Source organism: Lonchura striata, chromosome 5, assembly GCF_050655825.1.
Source record: "Lonchura striata isolate lonStrDom1 chromosome 5, ASM5065582v1, whole genome shotgun sequence".
NCBI lineage: Eukaryota > Metazoa > Chordata > Aves > Passeriformes > Estrildidae > Lonchura > Lonchura striata.
Window position 1 is genome coordinate 20322327 of NC_140707.1, and position 16225 is coordinate 20338551.

General features: G+C 63.7%; 1 protein-coding gene across 5 annotated transcripts in view; it reads right to left on the reverse strand.

Annotated features, from left to right (window-relative positions):
* SYT7 (synaptotagmin 7) overlaps positions 1-9414 on the reverse strand; it is a 26188-nt gene extending 16774 nt beyond the window's left edge. For all 5 annotated transcript variants that reach the window (XM_021555966.4, XM_021555963.4, XM_021555965.3 and 2 more), the window contains exon 1: positions 9264-9414. In XM_021555966.4, coding sequence (XP_021411641.1) covers positions 9264-9294 — 31 coding nt within the window. In that variant the 5' untranslated portion in view covers positions 9295-9414. The remainder of the gene's footprint in view (positions 1-9263) is intronic.
* Between the last annotated feature and the right edge of the window lie 6811 nt (positions 9415-16225).

Below are 16225 nucleotides of genomic sequence, written 5' to 3' on the forward strand. Positions count from 1 at the left end.
AGGCCGGGGTGAGTCAGAGTGGACCGGGAGGGGGGATCGGGGCTTTGGAATCGCCCCCATCACGTGCCGGGGCACCCAGAGCTCCCACATCCCCGCTGGAATCAGACGAGGAAAGGGCATGGTGACCATCCAGGGGAGATTTATAAAAATTCCCAGAGGAGTAGATGAGGGTGGCATGCGGTGGGGGTGGTTTTGGGGACAGGTCCCCCTTGCAGCACCCGCGCTCTCTCCATCCAAAGGCAGCTCCTCCATCGCTCCCGGATCACGAGGAGCCTGTGTATAAAACTCACATAGCAACTGTTGCCTAGGAGGGAATTTGGGACCAGCCCTTAATTTCCAACATTTATAAACCCCGGCTGGATAAGCTGCCGGGGGAATGGGAAGCAGCCGGCACGGCCGGAGAGCGCCGGGCGCCCCTCCTCGGGTGGGACCCCGACCAGTTCAAGCGGCACCGGGGCTTACTGGGCGGGCTGGGAATTGGGATGAGCTCTCCTTGCCCCGCCGCCTGGAGATCCCTGCTCCAGCTTGGGAGCACCGTGACCGCTCTGGCTTAGCCCGGAGCTTCAACAGATCCTCTTTGCGGGGTCAAGCTCATCCTCAAATTAGTCTGGAGAGAGGGAATCAAAGGAGAAGGCGAGGGAAGGGTGGGCACTGCGGAGGCCACCACGGCCGTGGCAGCGTCCGGAGAGGGACATCAGTGAGCGCCGGTTCCCGGGGCCAAATTCCCCGTGCCAAGGTGCCACCGCACCCCCAAACCCAGCGTCAGCCCATGATCCTGATGGATTCACCAGCGGGATCCTGCCTGGGGGGGCTCCAGGGTGTGTCCCTGCGTACGGGGTGGGTCCGGCCCTTCCCGGTGGGATCACGCCGTGTCCCCAGGGCGAGGGGAGCGATTCCAGCCCCCAGGCTGCGCCGCCCTCAGCATGACTTAAATGACTCGTTTTCCAGGCAATTAGAGCTCGATTAATTAAAGACTCGGAGCCGCTCGGAGTTCCTGGCGCGTCCCCAACCCCTGGGCGCGGTGTGGGGGTCCCTGTGCCTGTTGGGATGCGCGGCACGGGATGCCCTGGGGCGGGTGGATCCAGGGGGGACGCGGGGAGCTGCGTGGCACCGGGACACAGCCCCGGGAGCGGGTGACAAGGCGAAAACACGACGCTTGTTTACGCCGCCGCTGGCCCTCCTTCCCCGCCGCTCTCCATAAATCTCCGCGGCTGCCAGCGCGGATCCAGGCGGGAGCACGGAGACGGCTGGGTGGGACTTGAGGGTCCACGGCCATGGGGTCCCTGCGGCCATGTCCCAAATCCCAGCAGTCTTTCGCTGGTCTTGCTTCATCCCGAGGGCACAGTGAGGGGGGGCACTAGGCGGAGGCCACACGTCCCTCCTCGGAGGGATCGAGGTCCCAATCCCGTCCCACGTGCTGGCAGAGCAGGGGATGCTGCGGAGGCTGGGAAGGGGGTGGAACATCCCTGCGGCTCTTTCATCAGGATTCAATGCCACTTGACGGGATATAATTCCACTTTTCCAGGCCGTTATTGATGAGGGGATTACCTGCCTCCTTAGCGCCGCAGCTCTCCAGCGTGGGATTTGTGCGGTGCTGCGTGAGCCAGGGAAGAGGGTCCCTGTTCCAGAGGGAGAGGGCTCTGGATGCAGGCAGAGGGTCGGAGAGAGTTCTGGATTCAAGGAAAGGGTCTTCATGACATATTTAGGTCAAGCAGAGAACCTCGTGCACCCTTCACAGTGCCCACTTTGGAGCGGGAGATGGGAAGGTTTGGGAGGCAGGGATGCGGTCGCGTGCTTATCCTCCTTTATCCGCCGCTCATGCGGGCTCGGGATTAGCTGACTCCGGAGAACGAGCGAGCCTTGGCCTTTGTGGATGTGAGGAAACACTTCACACCCGACCCCGGCACAAGGAGAGGTGCGGAGATCCAAGAGGGATTAGTCCTCTCCAGCGGCGCGTGAGCCGGAGATCCGGCGAGATGCGCCCGAAGCTGGGAAGAGCTGCCAATGCCGACGGATCCCACACGCTGCTCAGCTCCAGCATGTGCAGGAATGGTGGATGTGGGAGCTGTGGCACAGCCCATCCCAGGGACACCCAGAAGTGTCCCTGAGCGTCCTGGTGTCCCTGGGCATCCTGGTGATCCTGTGCATCATGGTTGCTTTGGGCATCCCAGTGATCCTGCATATCCCAGCATCCCTGTGCATCCTGGTGGTCCTGGGCATCCCAGTGATCCTGCACATCTTGGTGTCCTTGGGCATCCCAGTGGTCCTGCACGTCTTGGTTGCTTTGGGCATCCCAGTGATCCTGTACATCCCAACATCCCCGGGCATCCCAGTGATCCTGTGCTTCTTGGAAGATGTGTGCATCCCAGCGAGCCTGCACATCCCAGCGTTCCTGTGTGTCTTGGTGGTCCTGGCGTCTTGGTGGCCCTGTGCACCCCAGCAGCCTCGGACACCTTGGTGGCTCTGTGGTGCTGGTGGCCCTGTGCTCACTCAGCTCCAGGACAGGCATGGCTTGAGCCCGGCACAGTGAGACCATCAGGCTCACGGGCAGCTCCACCCATTTCCCCCCAGTTCCTTGCTTCCCTGTGCCAATCCCAGGATTCAGACCCATCACCTCCAGCCAAAGCCCACGGCCCTGGAGCAATGCTGGGAAGGCAAAGCCCCTGCAAGAGGCATCCAGGGATGGTTCCAGCTCTCCCAAATGATAGCTCCTGCACAGGATGGAGAGGCTGGAATCTTCATGGAGTACCAGAGGCTTTGGATGAGCAAAGGCTTTGGAACAAGCCTCACACCTGTGGCAGCACGTCTGGAACCGACCTCTCTGCAGGTGTCCCAGTGAGGATGGCCCTGTCCAGGCTCTTAGGGCCATATTTTTGGATCCAGACCCTGAAATTCCCAGCTTTTGTGGACACTGTGTCCCTGGCAGCTGCTCAGTATTGCAGCCCCATCTCCTGGAGCATCTTCCCACTCACCCTGTTCCAGCGGCAAGATTCATGGATGCCAAGCACCCTGGGGGGGGAGGGGAAATCAAAGCTATGGGGACCCCCCGCCAGGCCAAGCTCCCACTGAGCTCCCTGGAAGTGGTGATCAAAGCCGACATCCACAGCTCCACACGGAGAAACGGCTCCATGTGCCAAGCCGCCAAACCGGCAGCGGAAACGCGTGCATTCCCGGGAAAAGGGCAGCGGGAGAAGGTGCCAAGCGAGCAGCGCGTCCCTCCACCCCCCTCCCCTCCAACATTCCACGGCGCGCCGTCGTCGTGAGCTGCGGAGCCGGAGCGGGATGTGACGCCGAGGCTGGATGGGGATGGTGGTGCCGGGGAGGAGCTGTGGGATGGGAAGGGATAGGGCAGGAATGTGGCGTCGGAGCAGCCCCTCGTGCTGCCGGGGTGGCGGGCCACACGGCATCGAGCGAGGTGGCCGCCTTGTCACGCCGGGGCTTCCCAGATGCTGCCTGCCTGGCGCCAGGCCATTAATTCCTCCTCTTCTCATCCTCCCACTCATTTGCTTGATATTTCCCAAACCTCTTATTTTTAGGATGCAGCTGAAAAGCTGTGAATTTGCAGCTTTTGCTCCTGTGCAGGATCCCAGGCGCGGGGCGGGGAGGGGGAGCGGGCCAGGACCCCGGCGGGCACAGCAGGAGCGTGGAATCCAAGCCCTTGGCACAGGGAGAGGGAGAAGGGATGGGCAGGGAGGGGGACGGGGCTTTGCTGCCATCCCTGGTAACAACCCAGTGGGCATTTTGGGAATGCTGCGAGCCAGGCTTGGAGTGTCACGTGGAAGAGCTGGAGGGCTGGGCCAGCTGGGCCTGGCGGTGCCACCTGCCCACGTGCTCCCAGGGGCTCTGTAGATGTGAGGGATCACTGGAAGCCCCTCGGCCATCCCGCTGCCCAGCAGGATCCTGGGATGAGCCCTGGGGGAGAGGAGTGGTGCCACAGCTCAGCACCCCAGGCGTGCTCTGGGCAAGAACGGGCGTCTGCTCCCCATCTGTCTGTCTATCCATGCATCCCCCTCTCCAACACATCCATCAATCTCTCCATCCATCCATCCGTCCATCCATCCCTCGTACACATCTGCCTCTCCATCCAGCCATCTGTCCATCCCCCGGAGCTGTCAATCCGGCTGGCTTTGCCTCCCCCACGCCGAGCTGCCAGTCCTGGGGGGCTTCGGGTGGCAGAACCTACCAACACCGGCCCCACCACGGGGAGCTGGGGCAGGTGAACACCGTCCCAAAACACTGCACGGCTCCAGCCAGATGCTCCCAGACATCCCCTATCCCTGCCAGCTGCCATGCATGGATGAGACCCTCCTGTGTCCCCTCCAGCCCTGATGCCACCTGTCCCCGCTCTGCGGCCATGGCAAGCGGGAGCTGGGGATGGAGGGAGAATTTGGCAAGGGAAGGCGCTCCTTCCCTGGTGCTGGGCTATTTTTGGCCAAGGATTTCCGGAGAGCCGTGTGGTTTCTCTGCCTCGTGGTCCCCACCCTGTCTCTCTTCCCGAGGAGCACCCAGAACCCTGGCACCCCCTCTGCTCCCGCGGCTTGCATTCATCCCCATCCCCATCCCCATCCCCATCCCCATCCCCATCCCCATCCCCATCCCCATCCCCATCCCCATCCCCATCCCCATCCCCATCCCCATCCCCATCCCCATCCCCATCCCCATCATCTCTTCTCCCAAGAGGATGCTGCTCATCCCCCAGCCAGGCTGATGCTCCACGTCATCCCTGCTCCAAAATGAGCCCTTGGGCATCGCTCCCCACCCTGGAGTCACCCCAGCCCCCCTTCCCTTGGCGCAGAATCCTCTCCTGGCTCTGGCAGCGGGCACGGAGGAGCGGGCTGGGCTCTCATCCCGAGTGGCACTGCCAGCTCTCGCGCCGTCGCCACTTAGCCTCTCGCCCCGGGGCTCTCCATCATTCCCGAGCCCTTCGGGTGACAGCAGGAGAGAGGGAAGGCAGAGAGCCAGCGGCTCCCAGGGAACAAGGGCGGTCAGGCTCCTCGCAGCCCATCCCAGCTCCACGAGCCCCGCGCTGGCTTCCCTAGCTCCCTGATTGCCCCCGGGCAGCGCCCCCCACTCACGTCACCCGGGCTCCACGTGGGTGACAGCCAGGCCACCGTGGGGACAGGATTCCCGCAGGGAGTTCAAGGATGGGGGATGCTCAGGGTCGGCCACAGCCCTCAGACCCGGGGGCTGGTGGTGCTGGGTGAGGAAGAGGAGGCTTGGAGGGGAACACACGGAAAGATGGAGAAACGCTGCTCGGAGGGAGGAGGCAGAGGAGGGGAATGAAGGGCCGAGGAAGGCCCCAGAAGGAGGACTGGGGACTCAGATACGGGAAGGGAAGGTGCCCGGGGGGCAGTGGGGATGGTGGAAATCCTCCAGGGGAGCCTGATGCCGGGGTTGCATCCTCCAGGGTTACAGAGGCAGGGTCATCCATGGGGCAGCACGGATGGTCATCCATGGTGGAGCGGGGACAGGACTCATCGCCCTCCCGCAGCCACCGGTGTCCCGCAGGGGAAGAACCGATCACCCCGCCTTCCCTGGACAGCCGGGGCCCCCCGGAGTGCATCCGCGGGCTGTGCCCCCCTCGGAGGGCCGGGAGCGGGGCTGCTGTGCTGCGCTGTCCCTCCGCCGCCGCGCCGGCTCCGTCCCCGCCGGCGCGACCGCTTCCCTTCAAACCTCATTAACTCCCCCCAAGGTGACCCTCTCCCTCCTGCAGCCAGGCCCGGAGACGCCAGGAGGGGACGGGGCGCTGGGGGGGCACCCGGGGCTGGCAGGCGGGCGCGGAGCCTGCCGTGCCACAGCCACGCTGGCACCCACAGGGATGGGGGATGCTCCGCTTGGCGCATCCCAGCCCGCCGCTCCCCACGCCCAGCCTGGCCCCACACACGTCCCCCAGTCCCCCTGCCAGGCACAGCCAGGGGGGTCCGTCCCCCTGCTCGACCCTGGGGCTCTGCCCATCATGCCCGCGCTCCGGCGGCTCTCCGGGAGCCGTTCCCTTGCCGGATCCATCCATAATGGATATTGTAGCTGAGCCCCCGGGGGCCGGGGGGTGGCAGCGATATTATCTGCATCTGTCTTCATTCCCCGCTCCCCCCCTCCTTCCTCGGCAGGCGGAAAAGCCGCGAGATCAGGCGCTGGAAAAGCCGCCTCCAGCTCCTCTCCTGCTCCTCGGAGTCAGGGGGGATCAGCAAGACCTCCCTGCCAGACCCCCTGCCCGGGGGGGAGCCCCCCAATCCCTGCCCTTGCTGTGCCCCAGCCGTGCTCAGGGGGGTCCTGGGACACGTCAGTGCGGGCGTGGGGAGGCTGAAAGGGTAGGAATTGGTGGCGATTGCTGGGAGCAAGGAACCCCCACCGTGGGGGGCTCGGCATCCGCGTGGACCCCCCACAGCCACGGGGAAATGGGATGGAGTCGCCGTGGGAGACAAAGGGCCGGGGTGAGGCCGCGGGGGATGTTCCGAGAGGGCGGCAGGAGCATCCCTCGGGCTGGAGCAGAGGGGCTGGCAGGGAGGGGGACCCCAGAGCGGACAGGATGGGGGTCCCGGGTGGGTGTGGGGCTCCCGCTCCGCGCCGGCGCCGCGCGGGACGCGGGGCTGCAGCAGGTGCCCGGCTCCCGGCGAGGCCCGTGCGCTGCCATCCCTGCGCTCTTTGTCTGCCTGCCCGCCCGCCACGCTCCCTCATCCCGCTCCAGCCCCTCCGCCGGCCCCCGCCTCGCTCCTCGCCGTGTGCCGGCTCCTTTGGAAGGCCGGCTTTTCTCCCAAGCCCTGGGGGAGCCGCTTCCACGGCCGCGCCAGCACCAGGGGCTCCATCGCCCGCTCCGAGGCGGTGCGGGGGGAAAACAGGCAGCTGCTGCCTGGTTATTGATTCACCACCTCCAGCCGCCGCGCGGCTCTGCTCGGAACGCTTCCAGCCGGGAAAGATGGGGACGTGGGGAGCAGGGCCCCCGGCACCTGCTCGCTGCGCTGAGATGGAGCTTCGGGGATGCGAATGTCACCCCAGAGGGGACGGCTGGCGCCAGCAGCGGGGACAGGGATGGGGGAAAGTCTGGCAAGGGGAAGGGAGCTGTCTGGTGTTCCCAAAGCAAGGGGGACGTTGTCCCTGTGGCACAGAGGGCACCTTTGCGGGCAGCCCCAAGCTCTGCTTCGCGCTTGGACGCGGCTCTTCTGACACACCGTTTGGTGGTCCCGCAGCAGCACAGCCCCCTGCGGCTCCCCAAAAAAGCCTCCAGCTGGCAGGAGCCGTTTTGGGAAGCACCTCGGCTTGATCCCAATTCCCAACACCCCTTGCCAGCTAGGACCAGATTCCCTCGAGTGTCTCCAACCCCAGAACCAGACTGCCCCAGCAGCACCTCTGGGCTCCACGTTACCCCCCAGATCCCTCTTTCCCTGGGCAGCAAAGTTTCCCGAATTTCCCGGCGTCTTCTCCCCCCATGAAACGCAGCCAGCGCTGGGGGCCGCAGCCACTGTCCCCGCACGGTGACACGGAGCAGGGGATGAGGAGGACGAGGCTGGTGCCACCTCGGCCAGGGTTCTGGGGGGACAAAAGGCACTGCTTCACTCCGGGATGTGGCTTGGCTGGTTCTTTCCAAATCCTGCGGGGGTGTGAGATGTCAGAACCCCCTCAGCCTCCATCGGGGTGGGGGACAGACCCGGCACCCCATCAGCACCACGTCTGGAAAATCCGGGAAAGGTGGGAACATCCAGGGAAGCAGGCAGTGCCAGGGTGCTTGCACAGGTGTGTGCACCCCCAGCACCCCACGGCTCCAGGCGCCACGGCACAGCCGCCGCCAGTGACGTGGGAAAACTCCCACGTGACGGGCACCCCAGCAGCTGAGGAGCACGGGGTTTGGGAAGCGGGGACAGGGGGTCTGTCCCCCCAAATCCGGCAGCCCGAGCTCTGCCCTGGGAGCTTCCAGCCTGCCAGACAGAGCTGGACACGGCACAAGCAGCCGTCGGTGGCCCACCGGCCGCCGGCGGGGACATCTGGCAGGGAGAAGGGGGACAAATTTGGGGCAGGTGCAAAGTTTGGAGGGGGAACAAGGCAGGAACAAATCTCGGGCACCGGCAGGGAAGGGCAGCCCTGCCACACTGCTCCCGGCAGGGACAGGCTGGCGTCCCCCCTCGGCCACCCACCCGCCGGGTGACCTTGGGCCAAGCAGTGCCGTGCCGCGCTCCGGGCATCCCTGCGGGGTCGCGGTGGCACGGGATGGAGCCGCCGCCGGCGGGAGCGCTCAGCCTGCGGGCAGGCGCAAAGTTCCCCTCGAAGGCGGCTCGGCCGGAGCTGCCAACTCCCGGGCAGCGGTGACGCCGTCACCTGCCCCGGGTGACAGCGCGTGGCGGTGCCCGGCGCGCCCCATTCTGCCGGATCCCGCAGGCCTGGCACCTGCAGCTCTCCCCGGCGGCGCCCGCTGTCCCCGCGTCCCCGCCGGCACGTCCCCACGCCACCGCAGGACACGCTGTCCTTCTGCCCGCTCCCCGGGCCCCGGGACACGGCCGGGGACAGCTGCCAGGCCCCGCCGATCCGCATCGCTCCGGCAGCATCCCTGTGTCTCCGCACCGGCTCGGGCACCCCCAAAACGTCCCCGCCAGCGTCCCAGATTCCCTGGTGCGGGGCCGACTGCTGCCTTCCGAGCATGAGCTCAGCAAATCCGCGCCGGAGAAAGCCCCTTCCCCAGCCGCACACCCCCGCGTGTCCCGGTGTCGTTCCGGAGGTGCAGCAGGACGGGGCACGGGGACCCCCAGAAGGACGGAGGGGGCGGGAGGTGAGGAGCAGGGATGTGCTGACCGCTGGATGCTGGTCTGGATGCCGGGATTTGGGGCTCTCCCGGGGGTGTGGGGCTTTGCTGGGGGTCTGGGGAGTGGGATGCTGCCCCTGGGGTTCGGGGTGTCCCGGGGGGATCCGGGGCTCCAGCAGCTCTGCAGGGCGAGGAGAGGGGGGATGTACTGGGTGCTTGTCTGGGCGCCGGCACCCAAACGGGGTTTGGGGCACACCCCGTGTTTTTTGGGGGGCTGGGGAGCAGGATGCTGCCCGCGGGGGTTGGGGTGTCGCCGGGCGGGAGGTGTCGGTGGCTCCGGCAGCTCCGCAGCGCGGTGACAGCGGCGGCGGTGACTTTCTCCCCAAACTACCGTAACTCCCGGGGAGGCGCGGGGGGAAGCGGGCAGCGGCCACGGCGGATCCCCGGGGGAGCGGCGAGCGGTCGGCCACCCCCGGTGCGTGTCCCCGCGCCCTGCGTGTCTCCGTCCCCCCCTCCCCGGCGGCCCGGGGCTCACCTGCGCTGGCAGCCTCCGGGTGCAGGTACATGGTGGCGGGCGGCGGCGGGGCGCGGCGGGGCGGCGGGGCGGCGGCTGCCCGGTGCAGCGGGGCCGCGGCTCATCAGACGGCGGCGGAGGCGGCGGCGGGAGGGGGCGGCGGGGCGGGGGGCGGCGGCGGGGCGGCGGGGGCCCGCATGCGGCGGCGGGGGGCCGGGAGCCCCGCGGAGCCCGTGCTGGCCGCCCGCTGCTGCGGGGTGCGCGCGTGTGCGGGTGCGTGTGCGGGTGCGTGTGCGGGTGTGTGCGGGTGCGTGTGCGGCGCGATCCTGCATCCACTTGCTGCTCGCTGCTGGCGGGATTGGAAACTGCAGCCGCCGGGAAGGGAGGAGGGAGCGGAGTGGCGGGGGGGCGGGGGGGGTGGTCTGGGATGCGCACGGAGAGAGGGGGACACGCGTGGGATGGTGACACCGCCCGCGGTGACGCCCCCGCGAGCCCGCACTGACGGCGCCGGTAACGCGGCTGCGGGGTCGCGGTCCCCCCGGATTCACGTGTGTCACCCGCGTGGGGAGGGGGACACGAGTGGCACAGGGCAGGGACAGGCGGGCAGGCACAGGGGCGGCACACAGGGCAGCCCGCCCGTGTTCTCACGATGGAATTCCCTGAGGAGGCCCAGCCCGCCCCGGGTACCCGCGCACACGCGTGGGGCCGCGCGCGGGATCCCTGTCGGCCCCCGCAGGCTCCGTGTGCCGCGCTCCGGCGGGATCCAGGCCGGGTTTTGTGTGAGCCGGGGCGCGGCGGGCGCTGCCGGGGCACTGCGGGCGCGGCGGGCGCTGCGGGCGCCGAAAAACACGGAGTGGATTTCGCGGAGCTCGCTACCCTTATCCCCCCCCCACCACCCATCGCGCAAAGGCCATTCCCGGCGAATTCCTGCTGCTCCAGTCAGGTTCCAGGGGCTCTGGCCTGGGCGTCCCCGGGGTGCGAGGGGGCGCGGCCAAGGAGGAGGCTCTGCTGATGCAGGATGTGCCCACAGATGGAGGCAACGGTAGGGGGAAAGATGGTGGAGACTGGGCATTTTCTCCTGGAACTGGGAACTGTGCTGGCTCCCAGTTTCTGTTGGGGTGAGGGGATCAGAGATCCATCCCAGGATGGGGTGATGGGGTCAAGGACTCATCCCAGGATGGGGCAATGGGGCTGGGACAGTCCTGGCTGGTCCAGGACTAGTGAGAACCTCCAGAGGCAGAGCCCAACCTGACCTTGTGGAATGGAACTCAGACCAGATGACCTTTAAAGGTCCCTTCCAACCCAGACTCTTGGGAATAAGTTGGAATCTCTCTGGACTTATACTGGGCCAGGAAAAGGCAGGAAACCACCACAGCCATGGTTTGGAAGCTCTTTGGGAAACTAATATGGGACTTTCCTTGCTCCTAGGTTGGGTTTAGAGCAGGGAATGAAGCAGGAAACATCTCCTCATAAAAATCCTGAACTAGCAGGCACTAGATTAAGGGATGGGGCTGAACTGGAGGCAATGGCGACTCCCCAATGCTGTGGAATTCCCTGGCAGGTGAATAAGGGATGAGGGATGAGGGATCTGGTCTCCTGTGCCTGACTCACACCAGGGGCTCCATTCTGATGGTCTTTCCCTGGGGATGGGAGCTTCTCTGAGCACCTTAGCGCTGGACCAGCCACATCCCACTTTGGAAAGCCGGCTGGGAGCCGCGTGCCAGGCAAACTCCGGCACGTACACCCTGGCAAAAGTCTTCCAGTGAGGGGGTGCAGTGCCAGCCTGCTGCCAGCCTTCCTGGCACTCCGGATGGGCTGAGAAAAGGGCACCTCTCTGCCCCTCTGTGCTCCAGGGCTGACAGAGCATCTTCCTGTGGCTACGGAGCTTTATTTTGATTTTGGAACAATTTCTGCCCCTTTCGTGGGAATCTTCTCATGGAGCCCTTGGCAGCAGCCCTGGCTTTCACTCAGCGGCCCTGGCTTTCACTCCACTCCTCCCCGCTCGCTTCCCACACACTCCAGCGAGCTCTGAAATCCCCATCCCCGCACGCACAGACAGCCCGGCAGCTCCGTAACCTCCCGCTCCCACTCAGCCGCTCCCGCCGTCACTTCCAGCGGGGCCAGGTGGGTGGAGAGCGCTGCTGAGTCACGGGCCCGGCGCCTCGGCGAGGGCCACGCGTGAGCCTCCGACACCCGCCGCGCCCCGGCACCTGCCCGGGAGACTTTTCCTTCCTCTCAGGCCAGCGTGGAAGGAGAAAGTTGGCCCAAAATAGGGCTCTGTGAGTCCCCCAGTGAACCCCTAGGTAACCTGCCATTCTGAATTCCTGGGTGTCCCCAATCCCTGGATGTCTAAACCGCTGACACTCCAAACTCTAGGTGCCACAATTCCTTGGGTGACTGGACACCTGCATTCCCAAATCCCTGGGTGTCTGAGTCCCTGCCATCCTAAAGCCCTGGATGCCTGAAGCTCCTGCCATTCTCAATCCCTGGGCACACCAAATCCCAAACCAGCCTGGCCCTACTGGGCAGGAAGACACTCCAGTGTCTCCAGGATGTCTCCCAAGTGCCTGCTCAGGACTTCCTGGAAAAGGCACATTCTGCTGCTTGACCGCTCCAGAAGGAGTCATCCAGCTCCTTTCTCCTCCTTTTCCCTCTTTTTGGGAGGAGAGAATGGATATTCCCTCTTCTCCCTCCCCACCCAACAGAGAGAACCTTTCCCTTTGTATTTATTACTCCTCGCTGGAGCTGTTTATCCAAATTAATCTCCGTGCCGAGGCCAAGCCGGGGGGTAATTCCATGGGAAACGCGGAAATTTTCGGAGCCTAACGGGAGCAATTACAGGGGGTTAGGAAGCGAACTATTCCTCAAGTCGGACATGAGCGGGCGGTGACCCGGCGCTTGTCACAGCTAATGAAGATGTTAATGAGCCGGCAGCGGCACCCGGCTGCTGCTCCCATTGTTCCCATCGCTCCCTATTCCCGCTCCGCCGCTCCCGGCGCTGCGGAAGCAGGGCCGTGTTTGCCTTCTCTGTGCAAACACGGCGCGGGGCAGAACCGGTCCGGCGGCCGGGCGGGATCCGCCGAGCCGCCCCGGGCGCCTCCCGGTGCGCATCCCGGGAGAGGCCCCCGGGGGTACGGGAAGGGGAGCGGCGGAGATTGGCTCCGGGGGGATGCTCATCCTCCCGTGTGTTATTCCATGAGTGGATAAATGATGGACAAGCTCGCTGGGCCGTGGATGAGCAGCGCAGTGGATCCGCGGGCTGTGGATCCGCAGGGAAGGCTGGAAGCCCGGCCGTGGGGGCAGTGGGAAGCGGGGAATGCAGCAGAGCCCCAGCCAGGCCTCCCCCGCGGAATGGGAATAATTATCCCGGTGGCGACTGAGTAGCCTCTGGATATTTTAATTACAGAGGGAGCATCCGTCGTATGGGAGAGCTCCTCGGCGCCACATTTGCCAGTGGCTCCAAGGGACATTCCCGCCATGGCCAGCACAATTTGCCCTCGACATATCCTCCCTGTTTGCTCTGCGTGGCTCCAGCCCTTCGGAGCTGCTGGAGTTTTCCGTGCCTGTGGCACGCCAGCGCGTCCCTGGGCGGGCCCAAGGTGTGGTGGCTCCCAAGGAAGGCACGTTGGGAATTTTAGGGTCTTCCAGTTAGAGCCTGAAACATCAGGAATGTGGGTGGAGAGCTTGGGATGCTCCTGCACAGAGCTGGGAGATCACCCATCCAGCCCTGGAGGTGCACTCTCCATCCAAGGAATTTATTCCTGCTCCTCTACCAGGCAGAAAAGTATTAAAAGAACGAAATAATTGGAACCAGGAACATGGATTATAATTCATGTGGAATGCTGGGGATGGAGAGATATGAGCCAGGGTGTGTGACCATGAGGGATGTCACATATTCCCTGTCCTCCTACCACATCATCCCTACTCCATGGTGCCACATGATCCAGTCTGAGGTGTATATAAACCTCAGCTTCCCAATGCTCCTTGTCTTTTTGGGATGATTTTGGCTATAAACTCTCCTGGCTGAGCTCTCTGAATCCTGGAGGCCACTGCCTTCCCAGTGTTAGGCATCCCTGGCTCCACAGGGATGCCCTGGCTGTTGGAACAGTGAGGGAAGCTCTGGGCCCTCTGGCATCACCAGGGTGCCCAGAAAGCTCCGAGGAAAGCCGGGAAAGGCGGCAGGTGGAGGCTGAAGGTCGCGGCGTGGACTTTGTCCTGGGAGCAGTCGCTCGGCAGGTGAGACGGGATCTGAGGCTGCGCCACAGGATCCTCCCTGCTGGCTCCGAGCCTGCGGCAGCCACGGGATGCAGGAGAACCCCATGTGGAACCCGAAGACTCTGCAGTGGGTTTGGGTTAGGGACACATGGATCCTGCCTCCCAAAATCCTGCGGAGACAAGGAGGGTTTGTCCTTCTTGGCAGCTCAAAGCCGGGTCGTGCCGGGGTCCTTCTCTGCAGCCAATTTGGGATCAGGTTTCGATCGATGGAGTCGGTCCAGCCCCGCTGCCCTGACTCAGCAGGGCCCGACTCCCAGCGTCCCCGCTGTGCCTTTGGATCCTGACTGGGAAGGCCGGAACCAGCCAGGAAGGGGTTTGGGAGTGATCGGTGCTCCCAGCACACGGAATGCTGTCCCAGGGGAAGCTGGGAATGATGACACAGGGTGTCTGGATGATCCCACTCTTCATTCCAGCTTTTGCCAGGGGAAGAGCCGTGCTGGGACACAGCCTGGGAGTGGTTCCCCCCTCCTTGAAATCGTTTTGAACACCATCCTCCCACCCACTGCTTTCGCAGCCCTTCAGCGCCGGCCTTGGATCATCTTTTTTTCATGAGCATCGGCGGTCGATGCCTGGGAAAGGCAGAGCTGGAAGAAGCTGCCCTTGGACACTCTGGCCAGGGAAGGAACAGCACAGGCACTGCCCTTTCCCTGCCCATTCCAAAGTGCTCCGGCGCTGCCAACATGGAGCCAGGAGCTCTCAGCTCATCCGAAACCACCGCTCTCTGCATCCTGATGGTGGATAATTTGCGGAGCACGGCTCCGTAATGAGCGGTGACCTCTATTAGCCGAGCTCTCTGGCTCCTCAGGAGTTCCCAAAGTGCCTCTCCGGGGTTTATTTTGGAGGATGGAAAGGCCGAGTCACTGTACAATTAGGGATAAATCGTTCCTGCATCAGATGGATGGATGGATGGATGGATGGATGGATGGATGGATGGACAGATAGATGATGAGCAATTTTGATTCTCATGGCTGTGAGGGCAGGGATGAGGTCAGTGGGATCAGGAAAAATCAGATAGAGACAGAAAAGGAAGGATTTGGCTGAAATTCAGACAGGAAAGGGCTAGAGAGAGACGTTCCTGTTGCACCCATTCCCCTCACCAGCAGCTCCATGGATTTCTCCCACACCTGGGAAACTTTACACAGCCACCTCGGACAAGTTGCCTCCCCAGACACATTTTGGGGTGAACCCTCCTTCCAAAGCCTTGGGAGAGGCCTGGATTTTCCCTCTGAAGGCAGCAGGAGGGTGGGCAGAAGTAGCCCGGAGGAAAAATTCTCGGGAAAAGATCCATCTAGAAACAGGATTCCATGGTTCCAGGGTGATGCCAAGATACGGCCATGCCCAATCTTTATCCAGTGGGCACCAAAACCTGGCACATGGCAGAAGATCCCACAGAACCCATCAGCTCAGGCTGGGCAGGGAGATGGGATGAGCGCTGCTTGAATATCGCAAAAAACTCTGGCTGCACAAAGGACTCCAGGAAAACCAAGAATGTCAGAAATTCATGGCAAGCCAGGGGTGGAGGAGTGCAGGAAGGCGATGGCACAGGGGTGATGATCCATGGCCAGTGCTGCCACATCCGCTTGTTATCCAAACATCTCCGTCCTGCCGCAGGCACCAGAGCAAAGTCCAGGACAGCCCCACGAGTGCTGCAGCAAATCCGGCTGGAAAAGCCTCCAGCACCTGCCTGTGATGGATACAGAAAGGCAGGATCAGAGGGGTGGGAGAAGCAAGGAGGAGGGAGGCTGATCCCATGCCAGCTACGGGAAGAGCCAAGGTGGGAACGCGTCTGACATCCCGGCCTGGAGATAAACAGCTGCTTGTGGAGGCACTTAATGGCTGGGAGAAGGGATTTAATGGCTAAGGATTGTTGGGAACAGCTTGTGCCAAGCCCCTCTAACAGCTCCCATCTAATTAGGGACAGAGATGAGCCTTAAGGTTGCTTCCAACCCCAACCATTCTGGGATTCCAGGATCTTCAGCTGCTTGGGAAGGGGCCAGTTTCTCAGTGTGAGCACCACAGATGAAGATCATGGAATTCTGGAATGGTTGGTGTGGAGAGGGTCTTAAATGTCCTCTCATTCCAGCCCCCTGCCATGGGCAGGGACACCTTTCACTTGCTCCAAGCCCCATCCAGCCTGGCCTTGGACACTTCCAGGGATGGGGCAGCCACAGCTTCTCTGAGCAACATGTGCCAGGGCCTCCCACAACCTCACAGGGCAACAGAAACTTCATCCTATCCTCTCTGCTGAAAAGAGGTCACACAGCAATCCCAATCCCATCTGATCCCTCCTCAACACCATCACCAGAGCCTCTGCACCCAATTTAGTGGGATGGGAGGATTTGTGTCCTGCAGTGAGAAAGGGGACACTGGAAAAGGCTCTTTGGGACATGCTGGTCCTGCTCCATACCGAGTCCCCAGTGCACAGCCCTGATCCAAACACAGCAGCCATCCCAGGAATGCTGTGTTGGGTAGGGAGAGCTCCGGCTCCGTGCCAGCTGCTGACAGATGTTGGCACTATCAGCTCCCTGCACGCTTCCAGCAGCCCGCGGCTCCGGAGTCATGCACCGCTGCCGGTCCCCTCCCGCTCCCGCGCTCCCTGAGGCCGGGAGCAGATGTCCGGCACCGGCCACCTCCGGCACGCTCCACAAATTCCCAGCTTCTGGCACGGAGAGCGCCAGATGGGCTTCCCGATGCTCCAGCGCAGTGCG